Here is a 19025-nt window from a genome sequence, read left to right on the forward strand (position 1 = left end):
TAAATCCGGCTCAGGTCATAGATGTAACACCTGATGCATCAAGTCTATCCTATCCTATCCAAAAATACCCAATTCATTCATCAAACAACCATTTTTACACTTATTGCAAATATTCACTTTTAAAACTACAAACAGCAACGATACACTAATCTCACGATACGGTACGATACACGATATTGAGGTCACGATAACGATACGATATTATAGCAGTATTTTTTTAACAACCTTGAATGAGGAACATATGACATATGGAAAAAATGGTCTTTTATTTGAAAGACACAAAATACAAAACAATGTTGTGCGTTTGCCCTATTGTTACAGTTTGTAATGCTTTATAACCGTTTAAGTTTTAAAGAGAAAGCCAGGCCAACCATTTTCCACAAACTGAACTAAAAGTAAATGTCAGGTTTGCATTATGCATCTTCAGTTTCATACAAGTACAAATATTTTGCCACAAACTGAATAGTTTCTCTCATGTATGACTTGACTTTTTTCTTTTCCAGAAATGTAACAACTAAAATTAAATAAATAAGTAAATAAAAGTAAATAAATACATACAATTTTACATCATAAAAAAATATTTATTCATGCTCACCATTTATTTTTGTTAAGGTTATTTTGGTAATTCAGGGTTCATTATTTTATAAATATATTCTTTATATTCTGATGTAAATCAGGGACTATAATGACACTAGTCAGTTTATCTGTATTGATTAGTCTGTTTTAGATTGGGCGGAGTGATACGCCACAGTACGGCACTAGGTGCTGTGTTGATGTTCTAAAATCCTACACTGTTGAGGGACATTAAAGTACACTGGAACTCGGAAGAAGTTGCCCCGTGTTTATCCTACTCACGACCCCAAAAAGGTTTAATTTAATAAGGTAAGGCTTAACTCTACACCAGCCTTACATAAGTAAAGATTCAGAGCTCAAAACGGGACCGCAAAACGGGACTAGTTTCTTCTGAGCGGCGTAAGATTTTGGTCCGCGGGTCGAGGCGCGGTTGGCACGCGTGGTCGGATGCGCGTTACTAGTCAACACAGTAGATTAATATTAATAACCAAATATCGCGATACAGTTTGTCACCTCCACGACACGTTTAGTGACGTTTTTGCATCGCGAAATTTCATGGCACGATATATTGTTACACCCCTAACTATAACAAAATGCATGAATAAATTCCATCATCACAGCTCAGTATAACAGATTAACACACTTTAGGATTAATGTGGGACTTCCTATATGCTTCTGAATGCGAGGGCAAACGGTACATAAATGCAGATACACACATGCACTCACATCAGTATCCTGAGTCTTGCTGTTCCAGCGAGGATTCAGGTGTGCGACACGTGCGCCCAGTGTGGTGGAGATGGCGTAACGAGCCTCTCCATCACGCTGTGAGATGCCATTGTCTACCGCATCCACCTCCTCCACGAAGTTCTCATAGAGCTGTGAGGACGTAAAAGAGACACAGGACTTTGGAGGTTAAGCGTCTATAACAGGGGTCGGCAACCTAAAATGTTGAAAGAGCCATATTGGACCAAAAACACAAAAAAACAAATATGTCTGGAGCCGCAAAAAATGAAAAGTCTTAGAATGAAGGCAAATGGCAAAAGGTGAAATGTTGAGAAAAAAGTCGAAGTGTTGAGAAAAAAGTCGAAATGTCGAGAAAAAAGTCAAAATGTCGAGAAAAAAGTCAAAATGTCGAGAAAAAAGTCAAAATGTCGAGAAAAAAGTCAAAATGTCGAGATTAATGTTGAAGTACAATTTCGAGAAAAAAGTCGAAACGTCGAGATTAAAAAGGAAAGAAAAAAAATTTAAAAAAAAAAGAGAAAAAAAATACGAAAAAAATTTTTAAAAAAGAAAAAAGAGAAAAAAAAGGTCAAACTATTTTGAAAAATCTCCAGGGAGCCACTAGGGCGGCGCTAAAGAAGAAGTGTAGTTTATGCGCATGTTGAGCATTAATACAGTAAAGACCAAGAAGACTTGTAGAAATGATAAATGCACTTGGATTACAGCAGGTTACCCAAAAAGATGTTAGGAAAGACCTGCCTTATCACAGTAAAGCCACAGTAGCCAGGAGCAGAGACATATTTAGTCCCGAAGAGTCAACTTCTCGGTACACCGGAAGGTCAATTACCAGAGAGCTGACATTTTACAAGTGGCTTGCAAGTGCAACTGAGCTTTGGGCAAAAACAGAGGTTCAGTTTGTTTGAACTAGCAAAGGATAAGACATGAAGCGTCCTGGAATAAATAAAACCCCAGCTGTGAGTAAAAAGATTACCTGGGGCTTTAAAAAAAAAAAGACACATCAAAAGGCCAAAGATGAAATGAGTTAACAGCTCTAATATTCATGATGACCGAAGGTTTTTCCAGATTAAAATCGCTTCTGCGAATAGCAGGGGGTGCTGACGCCTCCAGCTGCCTGAACTGTTTGAAAAGCATTACGTTAAACTGTATGAGTCATCACACTCGCTGATGACAGCAAAATTACTAAATCAAAGAGTAAATAGTAAATTATTTGCAGTTCTTCAATAAACGACTGCTTGTAAATTTGATATTCAATTAATTTCGTTTATGTGCCTATGTCTACACAAAATACACAGGAGTGTTGCTAGAGCTGAAACGAGGACTTGCAGAGCTCCGGCGGTGAGCTTCCCTTTCTGCTTTTAAATGCCGTTTCAGGGGCTAAATCAGAACTGGCTGCTTTGTTTAACCAATACGGTTAACACAAGCTGCCTGCCCTTAGCCAAGCATCCCCAGACCCTTCCAGGCTAACCCACAGCCAGTCAGGTTAGTAACATTAACAGCACAAAAACACACATTCTCTTTGAAATAAGAACGGTTATGCCCTGCTGGGTCTCCATTTACAGTTTAAAAGCGTTATGTGGGAAAAGTGACTTTCCATTGGCTGTGCCAGCTGTCAGTCTTAAATGTACGGCCCTGATTATACACAAATTTTTTACTTTATATCATTTTACCAAGCTGTTCTGCCCCACTTGCTTGGAATAGCCTCCAAAAAGACCTGAAGCTAAACACATTAGTCTCATTGTCTGATTTTAAAGCTCTTACAAATACATTTTTAAATGACTCTGTTGGTACTTGTCACTGTTTTTAAGTATTGTAACTTATTTACTGGCACGGTTTTGTGAGCTATCATGCATTGTCCTTCTATTTCTGTTGTTGTTGTTGTTTTGTCTGTAACTTTTAAAGCTGCCATTTTTGATCAGGTCTCCCTTGAAAAAGATCCTGGATCTCAATGGGACTAACCTGGTAAAATAAAGGTAAAATAAATTTGAAAAAAAGCCTGATGTGCTACTATGAAACCCCCACTTCGCACAATTGTCATGGATATAAAAGACAGTTGTTTTTTTTAACTAAGCTGTAAATAAGTGTATTCCCGCTGCCAAGTTGGATATTTAAAACTTGGCTTCAATAGAGATTGACTTGTTTTTGGAGCCGACCCCCAGTGGTTTGTCAAGGAACGGAAATGTCTTAATTTGTGTTTTTGTTGTTTTTCTCAAAACTAGGCCTGTGTTGAAAAAAATCGATTTTCCGATTCTAAATCGATTCTCATATCAATTCCTAAAAATCGATTCTTATGTCTAAAGATCGATTTTTTTTCCCATCATTTTCCCCAGGTGAACTTTAATCCCAGTAGTCGGACACACAGTTTGTCATGACACTTCTGAAAAATGCCAGGTGCTTCATGGCAATATGTGTGCGTGGTGACAGAATAAATTAGATAAGCTAAAATGATTTGTTTACTGCATGAACTGTTGCAATTTCTTTCTTTTTTGCCCTTTAAATGGATAATGAAAAGCCTGTCTGAGTTATTTATTTCTTAGTTATTTCACAATAATTATTGTGAAATTATTATTTCACTAGTTATTTTACAGTCATATAATTCAGGCAACAGCTCAAAAAACATTTTAAATAACACTAAGCCAAATCAATATCGAATCAAGATAATCGATTCTGAATATAAAGAATCAGAATCGAATGGATTCTTGACATTTGAATCGATACCCAGCCCTACTCAAAACCACAGGACTCTTGAGGTATTCTGACTGAGGCCGACTTCCTTGCAGCCTCCTCATAGTTTCCATCTGCTTGCAGGATCCCAAAGTATCTGTAACTGTTCAGAACATCCGTAATGCTGCTTTCTGGTAATTCGACCACTTCAGCTGAGATCTTTTTGGCCCTCTCTAACACCATTAGAGCGCATTTATTCAGTCTGAAAGGCATTCTGATAATGCTGCTGTATATCCTGAGGTGCATCAGTGAGTTGATGTCTTACACAGCTTGATTGCTTGACTCTGGAACCGGAATCCATGGCCCCTCTTTGTGATGATCTGACTGAGAGGGTTTGGGCCTGAGCAGAACAGCAGTGGGGATAAAGCATCTCCTTGGCATATACTGCACTTGATGGCAACTTGTGCAATTGGCTCTCAGTTGGACTCTAAAGTCGTCTTCCACAGTCCCATCCAGTTCTTGATGAAGGCTCTCCATGTCCTACTGACCTTATACAGCTCCAAGTTTTCATTCGTTGTCCCTCTCTCTCTTATAAACATACATAAATACACACACACACACACACACACACGAGCCTTTTGTTATCATTTTATCTTGTTATCCATTCTCTGATTTCATGAGGAAAGACGAAAGGTTTAGATTCAGTTCACCATTTGAGGCTTTTTGGTTTTTTTTTGGACAAGATCAGACCAGCGGAAAATCTATGACTACGTTTACATGCAGTCAAAATTCGGGTTATTGCTAATATTCCGGTTACTGAAACATTCGGAATATTCCGTTTACATGCGTGAGCAAACAGGGTTCTCCCTGTATACATGGTGATTAATCATTCGGGATATCTCGATCAAAACAGTGACTCACGGAAAACATCATGACACAATTCCCGTCATTTCAGCTTCTTCTTCCTGTATCCAAATTCAAAACAAATGCTGCTTCGCGGAACTTTTCGCTCACCTTCTTGTAAATCTGGCTATCCCAGTACTTTCTACCGTCTACAAATGCAGAAATGTTCATATCCTTCATTACATTTATGAAGTGATTAGTCTCCTCCTCACTCCAAAAGTGTGGCCTGGTCTTGTGTTTCTCCGTGTTTATAAGAACTTCCTGGACTCAAAAGACCAGGATTCCTTGTGAACAGAGCATGAGAAAACAAATTCCTGATCCGTTTGATGGGGATATTCCGTTAACGTTTACATGACCAAATATTCGGGTTTTAAAAGGAGTAACCCAGGGGTCATATTCGGGTTTTTAAAAACCTGAATATGAGCAAATTCAGGTTATTCAAAGGAGTTATTGGTGTTTACACGGCCGTGCAAAACCGGGTTATTGACAATATTCGGGTTTTAAAAGGGTTATTGATGCATGTAAACGCAGTCTGTGTTTCCAAGAGAATGTTTGTCTAGTAAATGAAACACAATCAGTGGTAATCCACTACCTGCCATAAATCTGATATCCACATCCTCTCACCTTGTCATACAACATCTCCAACTGCCCGTCGTCCTCTTTCAGCTCTGTCAGCTGAGCCAACAGTCGACGACCAAAATGCAGATAGACCAGGCCGGCAGAGCTGAGCTTGGTCACCCACGGCTTCTCCGGACGGATGCTGTTGAACGTCTCTGCAAAACTCCTAAAGAGAGAAGAGACACAGATGTAAATACACTGATATAGATTAATTAACGTATTTTCTGGACTATAAGCCGCACCCGCTCTATTTTTTTTTAAATAATTAAAAAAAGATATGCAAGCCGCAGATATTTATGTTGTTAGATTAGATATTTACTACATGTACAGAACAATTGCTATTGCCCCTCGGGGATAAATAAAGTTTTTCTGAATCTGAGAACGATTTTGAACTGTAAATGATGTACATGTTTGTACCTAAATAGATCCTTTCCTAACAGTGTCTTTTAACACGGCAGCAACTTTGCTGATTAAAACGGGACAGAACCAAGAGAAAATAACCAGTATTTATTTATGTATTTATCTGTTTGAAATCTGCTTCTACCTACTTCTATCTGCTAAAGAAGAAGTAGCGTATTCTTCTTTGCATTTATTTTGTCTTAGTTTTGATTCTAATTCCGGTTAGAGCGCCCCGAGCGGTGGAAGAAAAATCCACAGAATAGCTGCACCTTTGTATAAGCTGCATGTTTGAAAACCTATGAAAAAAGTATAGTCCAGAAAATACGGTAACGTATCTGCTATCCACACAAAATTACACATAAATATTATTTGGGTTACATTGTTTGTGCTATTCATATATTAAAAGCTAACAATGCCATAAATAGTAACATTTAAAAATACATTTTTAGAAAATAGAGATAAAAGTCCAAGAAAGCAACTCTAAAAGTCTACCTTTGTTTAACCAATGTCCCCGCACCCAAAGGTAAAGACTATTCATAGGTGACAGCAGTGTATCAGATCGTTGCAGAAGCTGGTGCATCTTTGGTATAAAGGCTACCTTTAAATAAATGTACTGTGACAGCCTAAACTATATCAAAGCCAACCATCTGTCATAACAAGCAGAAATACCCAACTTAATTTTGCTATGATTTCTGGGATTTTTGAATCACAGTCATAACTTATGACGGTCAGAGCTGTAACGATTAATCAAAACAAAACTCCATCTGTTTCTATTCTGGCAATGAATTAACCATTTAAACAGTTTTTGGCAAAAATAGAAAACAAGTGTCAATTTCAGTTTCCAGATTATTAGACTGAGGATTTATTTTTTTCCTTTCTTAAGTCTCTGAGCTAATTAGATAAGACATATATCCTAAACCAGGGGTCACCAATCCTGGTCCTCGAGGGCCGGTGTCTTACATGTTTTAGATGTTTCCCTGCTTTAACACACCTGATTCTAATTAATCATCGTCACCAGCTTGTCATCCAGGGCTGCACAATTCTGTTAATGACACAGTCACTTGTATCATGGTGCAATGAAGCAGGGAAACATCTAAAACCTGCAGGGACACCGGCCCTTGAGGACCAAGATTGGTGACCCCTGTCCTAAACATTACTGTCCTTTTACACACTTCAACACTGATGCACTCGTTAATATTCTTTTTCTCAAGGTGTTTCTGTCAACATGAGCACGTACAGCCACTGGAAATCCCTCCAAAGACAAGTGCTGAGTTGGATGGGCATGAATGAGCAACAGAGGTGTCAAGTAACAAAGTACAAATACTTAGTTACCTTACTTAAGTAGAAATTTTGGTTATCTATACTTCACTGGAGTAATTATTTTTCAGACAACTTTTTACTCCTTACATTTTCAAGCAATTATCTGTACTTTTTACTCCTTACATTTTAAAAACAGCCTCGTTACTCTATTTCATTTCGGCCTTTAAAAAAAACTATCCAGTTAAATTTCTCCATCCGGATAGAGTGAATTTGGTTGTGGTTGTTTCAGATGTTCTTGTCCAGTTTTGTTCTTACATCCGTTCCCTCAGATTCCTGCAACTAAACTTGGATGTACATTCCAATAAAGGTTAGGATAAATGATAACATGCCTCTGAAGTTTGACTTTTTGCACCATTACAATACTTATAGGCAACTAGTCATCATATCTCCTGCTCTCTGAAACACATGTTAATGCTCAGTAGTCACATATATGGTTCTTTCATATATTTGAATTATACTAAGATACATTCATTTTCAATGGATTTTGTCCTTAATGGCTTTTTTCCCCCTTACATTACTTTTACTTTTATACTTTAAGTAGTTTTGAAACCAGTACTTTTATACTTTTACTTGAGTAAAAAACTTGAGTTGATACTTCAACTTCTACAGGAGTATTTTTAAACTCTAGTATCTATACTTCTACCTGAGTAATGAATGGGAATACTTTTGACACCTCTGATGAGATAACTGTAAGCTTTTATGAGTTTTAAAAAGCCATATTATTGCAAATAAAATGATAGAAACAATGGTACTTTGGTGTTCTGTTTCATTGTCATTAGTATCAACATTTCCTCGTCATTATCATTATTCGGTCACACTCCGTTGCTGAATCACTGCCTTGTGAAGACGATGTTTCAATGACCAGTTTTTAATTTTATGAACTATCCTTCTTTTAGATGTTTCAGAACAAAGCCAGCCTTCAATATTACTTAGTTTTTTAGGTCACGGGCTTTGATAGCGCTTTAAAAGCAAAACAACTTCTTAAAAGTCTAATTTCATGCTGTTATTTTAAACTTATCGGTGCAACTGTCAACTTTATCTTTCAAATTATTCTTGCCATCTTTACTTCCTCCTCCTCCAGCTACCGCTAGGATCCAGCCCACTTGCATCCGCTCTTAACATCCCAAACATCAGCACGTGTGAGCGACAGCTCCAATCTCCTGGAGCCCCTGGCGCTGTCGTGGCACGCTCTGTGCCTCGTGAACTAACAGCAAGGAGCCGATCAATTGAAGGAGTACCAATTATCACCAACCACCTGCCAGGAGGAGGGCTCTGACATAGCTTTATCACTGTGGCCATGAAAGCCATTTCTAATCCTCATCAGGACAATAAACCGCAAAGACACCTGGAATGTGCTGATTATTCAACGTGACAGGATTTCCGGAGCAATCATTTGGAAGAAACTTGTTCTTTGATGAATCCTGCAATCAGGGAGCTTCTAAGATGTCAGAAGAGAAGCCAGGGAGAAGTTTACCCTCTCATTTATGGGCAACAGATAATGAGAATACCGCTAATGATTATATCTCAAGATTAAAAAAAAGAAGGGGACACTGGCACTTTCATACTCTGATTATGTTGCAAACAACAGAACTGCGGGTGTGATTAATGAGATTTACCACAGTATCTGGCACATAGACATGGCATGAGCTTGTAAGTCAAATTAAAATAAAAATGGGCCTGGAGGCCATTTATCAAAATGTCTGACCTGAAAGTGTCAAACTTTGCAGTTTCACATTGTTTAACATTTTCTTCAACAACAACAAAAGCCACATGGTGTAGAGCTGCCCTGACTGACCGTTTGATGACCGGGATTGGCTGATTTTCAGATTGATCAACTCCGACCAGCAGTTGCTGAAAAATCCAACTTTATTCTGGTCAGTGAGCACACCACGTCAAGGCTGAGGAAGCATGGCTTTGGTCTTATACCGTTTAACTATGAGTGCAAAATAACCAAATACAGGATTTTTTTTACAACCTGTAAGGTACAAAAAAAAGCCATGGGGGAAAAAGAAACCAAAGCATTTGGTACAACAATTTAATACTGAACACATCAGCCTGCTAAACAAGTTAACAAAGTTTTCATGGACTGTCATCGTCATTCCATCATTAGTTCACATGGTGACTACTAAAACTTTCACATTACAAGCTCAGAGAGGACCGTGCCTTAGCAGATGCGCAAATAACATGGAACGATTTTCCATTGATTTAAAACAGTCTAATTCGTTATTTATTTTCATGGCTCGTGCAAGTTGTGTATTTTACATTTTTAATGGTTTACTTATACTTTTTTATAGCCCTTCAGTTGTTTAAAAAGTACTTTATAAATAAAGTTGGCATGGTATAATTTGTAAGGTGTATTTTATGTTGAACCATATACACAATATACACACAGATTTTGGATCAGCTGCCAAACAGATTATTTGAGTTTTAAGAAGAGCCTTGTATCATCTGCAGAAAAAAATAAAATAAATAAATTTGGCTTTTATAAAAACAGAAAACACAACAAATTGAAATCGCACATCAAGGTGGGGAAAAAAATAATTGTCTTCACAGTTTGCAAATGTTTCTTGCACCAGTGCAAGTTGCTGGCATTAAACTTCAAATAACCAAAGATTTTCTCCATACTTATTCAATTTCTCAGACTCAATTTTTGAAATGTCACTGTAGCCCTTTTAATTAAAATCAGGAATGAAGAATTATGCAAAACCCTGCCATTTGAGGCATTCCCCACTGACAGAGGGCAAGAAGAGGGGGGACCTTGACAGGTCATCGGAACATTGCAGGGCTAACAGACATACAACCTCACGCTCACACTCACAGCTGCAGTCAAACGTGGGAAACCAGAAGAAAACTGGAACAGTCATGGGAAACCGTGACAGACATGGGGAGATCATGCAAACTGCACACTGCTCTGTAGCCCCAGCGGTGCTTTATCAGAACAAAAAGCCTCAGGGAAACCGTTCAGCTGAAAGCAGAGAAACACTTTGATCCACACTACATGTCATCTTTACGAGAGTGGTTGTGGCTCTGGTAGGAACTGAGACAAGATGAAAGCTGTTTTATAGAACCTACACAAGGTTAAATGGTACATATAAAAAAAGATAAGTGTATTTTCTTTACATGTCAGACCACTGTACCTCTGATGATGATCATAGCGGTGTCTCGTTGGGTCAAATTCTCCTCCAACGTCTACAACAATGTCACAGTCTGACAGAAGTCCTGGGTCCCTGGTCCGAACAATCTCAGCATTCTGAGGAACAAACGGAAACCCGATTTACTTTATCAGGACCGAAATTAAATAATGCATAACCATTGTTGATAGTGATGCAAATTACTGTCAACAATGATAGTTGTTGACAGTAATTTGCACATTGTATTAACACGTACACTGTGTGTTTCAAAGGTTGTATCAACTGCTGTGTTTGCTATGTACACATGAGAAAAAGGAAAAAAAACCCACAATACTATTCCCAATGGCTCCATTATTAGAATATGCTTATTGAAATTTGTATTTCTTAGGCTTGTAGATTTCAAAACTGAGGCATTTACGGACTGTCAGTCAGAGCAGACTGCCCTACAATCAACTCATTTTGAGAGTATAATGAGTTTAATAAATCAAAAGGATAGTAAAATATTTCACACACATCATGTATTACTTTATATTAAACAATTTAGTGTAAGTACCAACATAATATATTAGAATAGTGTTCATTTAATATTCATTTTATTAGCATTGGCTTTTCATATGTTTGATTTGTTGCAGTGTTTGGTTTGTAAGTATGGCTACAGTTCTGACTTCATTACGGTAATGGGATATATGGTGCCAATTTATTCCGAAAATAGGGCAATATAAAGACTTTAAACCCCAAAAAGGGCACACGGATACGATTAATTGGATTACATGGTTGCTTGGCTGACCTTTTACTATGACATGAAATGTAAATATGCAGTCAATGATACAGTTTATGTCTGGGATATTCATATAACTGTACAACGGCACCACCTTGTGGTTTTTAATAGCACGACACAGAAATAAGAGCTAAAAATAATTGAAATTCAAAAAGATCAAGACATGGACGTCATCTTCCAGATGTGACTTAATCAAAAGTCTTTTAATAGTGCCAGCAGCGGATAAACTGCAGTGTACACGAAGACACTGACACCTGTCAAGTCTCCCGTTTTAGGCCTGGAAACTACCGTGTATTACCCCTCTTTCCCGCCGGCCTCCCGTATTAGGATTCTCCCGTAAATTTCCCGATTTATAATATAATAATTTTTAAACTGCAAACTTAATTGCCACTAGTCTCGCGAGAACTGCCCCTACTGTACCCTGGGTCACAGTTCTCGCGAGGTTAGAGGCGACAACGGGAGCAAACTCGGAAAAACAAATCAGAGATGGATGGATGTATCAAGAGAGAAAGCATTTCTAAAAAAAAAAAAGCAAAGACTTCGTATAAATATCTATAAAAATGGAAAACCAAATTTACTTCCCTAAAGAGGAGCAGGATGAGGCTCAGATACCCATTTTGAATGATTTGTAACTGGGATTTTAGTGTCTCTCACGGTGGAAGGACCGATGTCAGTCAGAATCAGAATCAGCTTTATTGGCCAAGTTTGAACATTGTCCGACAAGGAATTTGACTCTGGTTATTTCGCTCACTGTATCCAGATTTAAAAGTAGCAACAGTAAATAACAAATGTACAGTAAATAAACAATGTGGCACTTATTAAGTGAAAGGTGCAGCAGTACTGAGGTAGACATGGTAATGATAGCTCTTAATAACAAATATACAATTTTTTTTTAAAGTGAAAGGTGCAGCAGTGAATACCAGAGAGCCACATGAGTGAAAATGACAAATTAAAAGAAAATGTAATGTTTAACTTGAAGACAATCAATGTTTATATAAACTGAAAATATTTAAAATAAATAAATGTGCTTTAATTCCCCTTTGATTTGATTGATTGTATTTTGTACATGTAAAAAACAAGAAACAACACTTCATGAGAAGTTTAAGAAAACAACAAAATAAAACAAGGAATTTCATCCTTTAAAACTTGCTAACTTGATTTACATGTGCCAAAAAAGGAGTAGGAAGAAGTCTAAAATTATTTAGTCCTACCCCCATTCACTGATCATTTAACCTGTATTTATAATTATTCACACACTGTACTCACACTGCTAAGTAACAGTATTATTATTATTATTATTATTATTACTATTATATACTGTAATTATACTCACACACACTTATACATGCATACACATAGTTGGATATTTTTTGCCAGTTTTATCCCGTTCAAATCTGTCATTAGTTTTTTCATTGAGGCTCTTTTATAGGAATTAGAGTTAAGAGTTTATTTACAAATAATTAAAAAACACAAATACAGATAATAATCAATCGAGGTTTGTAAAATGGGACTCCCCAGAAGCTACTGTAGCTTATGGATAGGGGCCCAGTCACACAGCAGAACAACTATAAATTACACATATAATACATATACATACAGTATAATAACCTTATAACCTAAATAAGAAAAAAAAAAAAACACAAAAAAAAACCTGAGACCTCCTCAGACTTCCTAGATACAAATATATTTTTATAAAAATAATACATCAGGTATTGGTACATACATTTTTTTTAATAAGAGACATAATTTAATAACAATTTTTGTTTTAGTCTTTTTTTAAAAAATTGAGAGATCCAGACTCTTTTATAGCACTACCAAGCTCATTCCAAATTTTTGGACCTTTGCAGGTTACTCTGAAACTTGTACATTTCATTTCATTTCATACATACGAATGTCCACAGCATTTCAGTGTCAACAAAGGTCGGCCATAATTGTAGTTTGTAAGTGGTTGACAGGTAGTTATTTTGGATTTCTCGTAAATCTGTCTTAAAATGTAATATACTGGACCTCGGTTGGGCTGGTGGGACAGCGGCGGAAAATGTCCCGTATTTTTAAATCCAAAACTTGACGACAGGTATAATTTAAATATCCTAACCCTAACACCAGTACTCGAGTTGTAAAAAAAAAAATCAGGGGGGATGGTGGATTTTATCATATGGGGACAGATAATTTGTGCTGATTACAAATAATATAATATATTACAAATAATAGCACTGACCAAAACACCTGCAGAAATACTGCAGGAATGACATAGCAGCAGTTAAATGCAGCCTTCTGTAAGCTTTAAATATCCACTGAGCTTACATCAAATACATCAAAACACAACAATAAAAAACAGTTTTCTGAACTTATCAATATGATTCTGTCCTTCACAGGATAAGGAAAATGGATCGCTGCAAAAACTCAAAATCTTAACATAATATTTGTCTTATTTCTAGTTAAAATGCCTCATTTTAGTAAAAAAAATCTCATTACACTTAAAACAAGACTCATCACTGGAAAAAACAACAATTTTCACCTGTTTCAAGTAGATTTTCACTTAAAATAAGTAGAAAAATCTGCCAGTAGAACAAGATTTTTTTGCTTGTAATGAGAAGATAAAACTCAGATTTTCCTACTTATTTCAAGTGAAAATTTATTTGAAAGAGGTGAAAATTGTCAAATAAGTTATTTTTTTGGTGTTATTTTTCTGGTGATGACTCTAAATGTTGAAATAGCAGTAAAACCACATTCATTGAGGAAATGACATTAGGGATGGAAAGGGGGGATGGCAGTTTTACAGGGGGGAAGATTTGGACCGTTTTTATTTCAGGAGGGATGCCATCCCCCTTCATCCCCCCTTAACTCCAGTACTGCCTAACACCCACCGTGTACTCGGGCAGCTGGCGCAGGATGAAGCAGGCCAGCACCTCGTCGCAGTGGAAGGTTCCGTTGTGAGTTCCGATCTTCTTCACCGTCATGTTTTCACTGCAGACTCTCTTGGCTTTACTGGACATGTATCCACGTGCTGAGCGACTAATGCCAACCCGGGGGGAACAAAAGCCGCCGGACTGCGACCGAAACCGCCCTAAAGTACTCACAAGCGCGCTCGGTGGTGTCGGAATAGAGAGTTTTGTTAATACGAATGAAACCACTCGCAAAGGATACATCCACGCTGAAAACCACGTGACACGCAGAAACGGCGGGGGGATTTGGTAGCCGGACCGGATGTTGGTACCCCCGACATTAGAACCGGATAAAACTGGTGGTGTTGGTGTTGTAGTTCTGCTTGTAAAATTGTTCAATTGTTAAGATGTGTTTATATTCACTTATTATAAAAATGTGTTGAGACAATTAACAAAGAAAAGGGGAAATTCAAACTGCTGGTAGAGAAATACAATAAGATAGCATTTGAAAAATTAAATAAAATCTATTTTGTTTTTTATTGAAGTCCTTCTTTAACCTAATAAGAATATATATATATATATATATATATATATATATATATATATATATATATATATATATATATATATATATATATATATATATATATATATATATATATATATATATATATATATATATATTATGATGTTCTGGACCTTTGCTTGAGTAAATTTTCTCTAAATGGTCCTCTTAAAGATTTAGTTGAATACCCCTGCTATACAGTGTTAATATTTAATGGGCCCTGGGCCACTCTGTACTGAAAGAGTTGGGCCCCAAGGTCAGAAAGGTTAAGAACCCCTGATATACACTGTTGTAACTGGAGAAAAATGAAGCCCTCTTTCCAATGTTTTTTAAATGATTTCAAAAGTGTTTTTGTCTCTGGGCAAGGCAAGTTTATTTATATAGCACAATTCAACACAAGGTAATTCAAAGTGCTTTACATTGACATCAAAAGCGGCAAGACATAATTAGACAGTAAATAACAAATAAAATGAAATAAAATTAGGAATAAAATTATAAGAAAAGAAGTAAAATAATAAAAAGTACAAGTTGTTAAAACTAAGGGCAGTAGAGTACAGCAGGTACGTATTTAATTTAAGAGTACGCTTCAGTAAACAGTAATTTTTTTATCCTGATTTAAAGGAGTTGACAGTTGGAGCAGACCTCAGGTCTACAGGAAGTTTGTTCCACCGGTGAGGAGCAGAATAACTGAACGCTGCCTCACCTTGCTTGGTTCTGGTTCTGGAACCACAACAAACCAGATCCAGATGAACCTCAGGGATCTGGGAGCTTCATAGGAACTAACAGATCAACCATGTATTTTTGTCCAAGACCATTCAGGTCTTTGTAGACCAGCAATAAGATTTTAAACTCTATCCTTTGACTCACTGGAAGCCAGTGTAGTGATTTCATGACCGGTGTAATATGGTCCAGTTTCCTGGTGTTTGTAAGGACTCCTACGGCAGCGTTCTGGATCAGCTGCAGCTGCCTGATAGATTTCTTGTTCAGGCCTGTAAAGATGCCATTGCAATAATCCAACCTACTGAAAATGAATGCATGAATACGTTTTTCCATGTCTTGTCTCTATAAAAAATATTAAGTTAAATAACTAATTAGTAACCGATATATCAAAATATCTTTTATTTTAAGTCTCTTTCTGTAATGTACGATTGTATTTGCTTTAAAATGCCTTACTGTTCCTTTGTTATTAACTTGACTTTTTTTTGTGTATTTGTCTCTTGTTCATGATACCTCCCAAAATGTTCTATTTTCTTATATTATATTTCCTCTACTAGAATTTTGTATAAAATGTTTTTCTTGTTTATAAATTGTGTTCAATAAAGAAAAAAAAAAGTTCTGCTTGGTGTGTTTAATTTAATAAACTTAGGATAAGTCACAGGGTTGATGACAGCAGTAGATGGAGGGAACTGAACTTGAACTGCTGAGCCATTACTCATTTTTAGGATGAGGGTTAGGGTTATAGTTTTCATGATTTATTGTCACAGTAGAGGGCACTGCAGACTCTAAAATAAACACGAATCATTTTATCCACACTTATTCTGATCATTTTTATCTGGTACAGTTTGTGTAATAGTGTGTGTATTTCACATTATAGTACATTATACACTATAGTTATATTTGTCTCAGCCCCAACCTTTTTTTTGCAACATTAGATTCCAGGTTTATTGACAAGGTAATTAACCTTTGTGAGCTGCGTGGACTGACTGAACTGGGTTTTATATACTTTTAAAAATCAAGTTGCAGTCTCTCGTTTTCCATCCTTTTACAAGCTTACAAAAGGAACATATTTTATATCACAATTATAATTGTATAAATTGTTTCTTGCAGCATACACTGCCTTTAGTATCCTGTCAGGTGGTGATCTACCACAAAAATATATCGCCATAGAGATACAATTTATATCTTAATTTTGGAAACATTTAGATTCATTCCAGGCCAAAACGTTTTAGTAAATCTGGTCGGATAAAATATGGGGAGATTTTGGTTTTTTAGTTTATATCCACCAGGTGGCGCTAATAGTATTTTTAACGATTTGCTCCAGCCCAAATCACCACTTCACCAGGCAAGTTGTCAAGTCTTTATTTTAGCGTAATGAAATCGATATTAATTGATTTTGGGGATGGGGAAGTCCATTTTCCTAGGAGGACTGGATGTACCATTTCTCCAACAAAAGACCGTCTCAAAACGACGCAAACAGACATCCAAAATCCTGTGTGATTTGCTCTAAACACATCACTATTTGTTTGTTTTTTTAATTGGCCATGGATGATGATGATGATCTTTTCATACATAAAAAGGAGGCAAGAGAACACACCAATGGACTTTTTATAAATGCAGGATTAATTAAATTTAAAGATATTGTTGAGTTACAGACTTTATTGGTTATGTTCAAGGGAAAAAGCAGAATATTGCCTGAAAATATACAACGTTTTTTTGTGTTTAGTTCAGAAGATAAGGACCATAGGAGGAAATTTGATTTTAAACATCCGTTTGCACGAACTACTTTAAAACAAATGTGTATTTCAGTATGTGGTGTAAAATTATGGAACTCCTTAACAACTGATTTAAAGGATTGTAAAAATATTCACCAGTTCAAGAAATTGTATAAAGACAACACAATTAGACAATATGAATTTAACGGGTAAAATATCTTTTGTTGTTTTTGTTTTTATATTGTTGGTGGGTTAGTGTGTACGTTTTCTTATTTTTTTGTTTTGTTTTTTCATTATTTCTTTTTTTTTTGGTATTATATAAGTAGTGATTGTTGAACATACGGACAGACCATCTTCATACGAATTGTTTTATTTTTTTTGAGAAAGGGGCTTGGTATATAAGGCTTTCTTCTTCTTGCCCCTTTTCCATCATGGAATGGAACATGTATGTGAACTATTTCCATGATATGGAATAAATAAAAATGAAATGAAATGATGATGATAATTATTATTATAATTATTGTCGTTATTATTGTTATTGGCCCCTTGTTGGTGAGGCAGCAGAAGTCTTTTCTGACTGTAATATTAACCTTTAGTCTTGTTTGTCTTATGTCTCATGTTCCCTGCAGAGTTTATCTATCAAATCTACATACAGTTAAGCCAAAACTCCTTTATATCCATGCCAAAAATTAAATTTCCCCTGAATTCATATGTGTCTAATTCGATTCCCGTGGTTGTAAATACCATGAGATTTTAACAAAGGAAAGTAAGACAAAGTATTTAAAGGGTCACTGGTGTCATTAGCCGGCCGAACCTCGGATTTAAGAGGAACAAAGCGGTTTTGGTCCCGGCCGTGGAACACTGGACCAGCTCTATACCCTCCGCAGGGTGCTCGAGGGTTCATGGGAATTTGCCCAACCAGCCCACATGTGTTTTGTGGCTCTGGAGAAGGCATTTGACCGTGTCCCTCGTGCCATTCTGTGGGGGGTGCTGAGTGAGTATGGAGTCCGGGGCCCTCTACTAAGGGCTGTCCGGTCTCTGTATGATCGAAGCAAGAGTCTGGTTTGGATTGCCGGCAGTAGATCAGACTTGTTCCCGGTGCATGTTGGACTCCGGCAGGGCTGCCCTTTGTCACCGGTCCTGTTCATAATTTTTATGGACAGGATTTCTAGGGGCCGGAGGGGATCCGGTTTGGGAACCACAGGATTTCATCTCTGCTTTTTACAGATGATGTTGTCCTGTTGGCTTCATCAGACCGGGACCTTCAGCATGTGCCAAGTGGGAAGAATGGATGAGAATCAGCACCTCCAAGACCGAGGACATAGTTCTCCACCAGGAAAGGGTGGCGTGCCTTCTCCGGGTGGGTGGAGAAGTCCTGCCTCAGGTGGAGGAGTTCAAGTATCTCGGGGTCTTGTTCACGAGTGAGGGAACGATGGAGCGGGAGATTGACAGACGGATCGGTGCAGCGTCCGCAGTTATGCGGTCGATGTACCGGACCGTCGTGGTGAAGAGGGAGCTGAGTCGAAAGGCGAAGCTCTCGATTTACCGGTCAATCTACGCACCTACCCTCACCTATGGTCATGAACTTTGGGTAGTGACCGAAAGGACAAGATCGCGGATACAAGCGGCCGAGATGAGTTTCCTCCGCAGGGTGGATGGACGCTCCCTTAGAGATAGGATGAGAAACTACGTCCCTCCGAAGACCCAGGACACAGTAGGGGTAGGGGGAGTATTGGGACAGGCCCCTGGGAAAATTTCAAGTGCCCTAAAATCTGTCCCTTCTTTTTTAGGGGTAGTGATTGAAAGTAGGGGGAGTACTGGGATTGGGCCTATGTCTCTCGGCTGGCCTGGGAACGTCTTAGACGCATGAAAGGCAAGTTTGATTTTCTTTTCTGTTCTCTCGTTCTACATGTAGCTGAAAAGCTTAAAGTAACTAAAGTAACATATTTTTTTTGTCTTAGAGTAGCTATAACGGGATTACCCAAATGTAATCTCTTTACAGTAACGCGTTACTTTGTA

At 37.4% G+C, this 19025-nt stretch overlaps 1 protein-coding gene across 1 annotated transcript in view; it reads right to left on the reverse strand.

Annotated features, from left to right (window-relative positions):
* The window catches only part of myg1 (myg1 exonuclease), a 41847-nt gene extending 27532 nt beyond the window's left edge, over positions 1–14315 (reverse strand). Inside the window, exons 1-4 of the mRNA XM_061726713.1 lie at positions 13992–14315; positions 10353–10465; positions 5503–5662; positions 1300–1449 (exon numbers count right to left, since the gene is read on the reverse strand). Coding sequence (XP_061582697.1) covers positions 1300–1449; positions 5503–5662; positions 10353–10465; positions 13992–14273 — 705 coding nt within the window. The 5' untranslated portion in view covers positions 14274–14315. The remainder of the gene's footprint in view (positions 1–1299; positions 1450–5502; positions 5663–10352; positions 10466–13991) is intronic.
* Between the last annotated feature and the right edge of the window lie 4710 nt (positions 14316–19025).

The sequence above is a fragment of the Cololabis saira genome, chromosome 8 (assembly GCF_033807715.1).
Source record: "Cololabis saira isolate AMF1-May2022 chromosome 8, fColSai1.1, whole genome shotgun sequence".
NCBI classification, from domain to species: domain Eukaryota; kingdom Metazoa; phylum Chordata; class Actinopteri; order Beloniformes; family Belonidae; genus Cololabis; species Cololabis saira.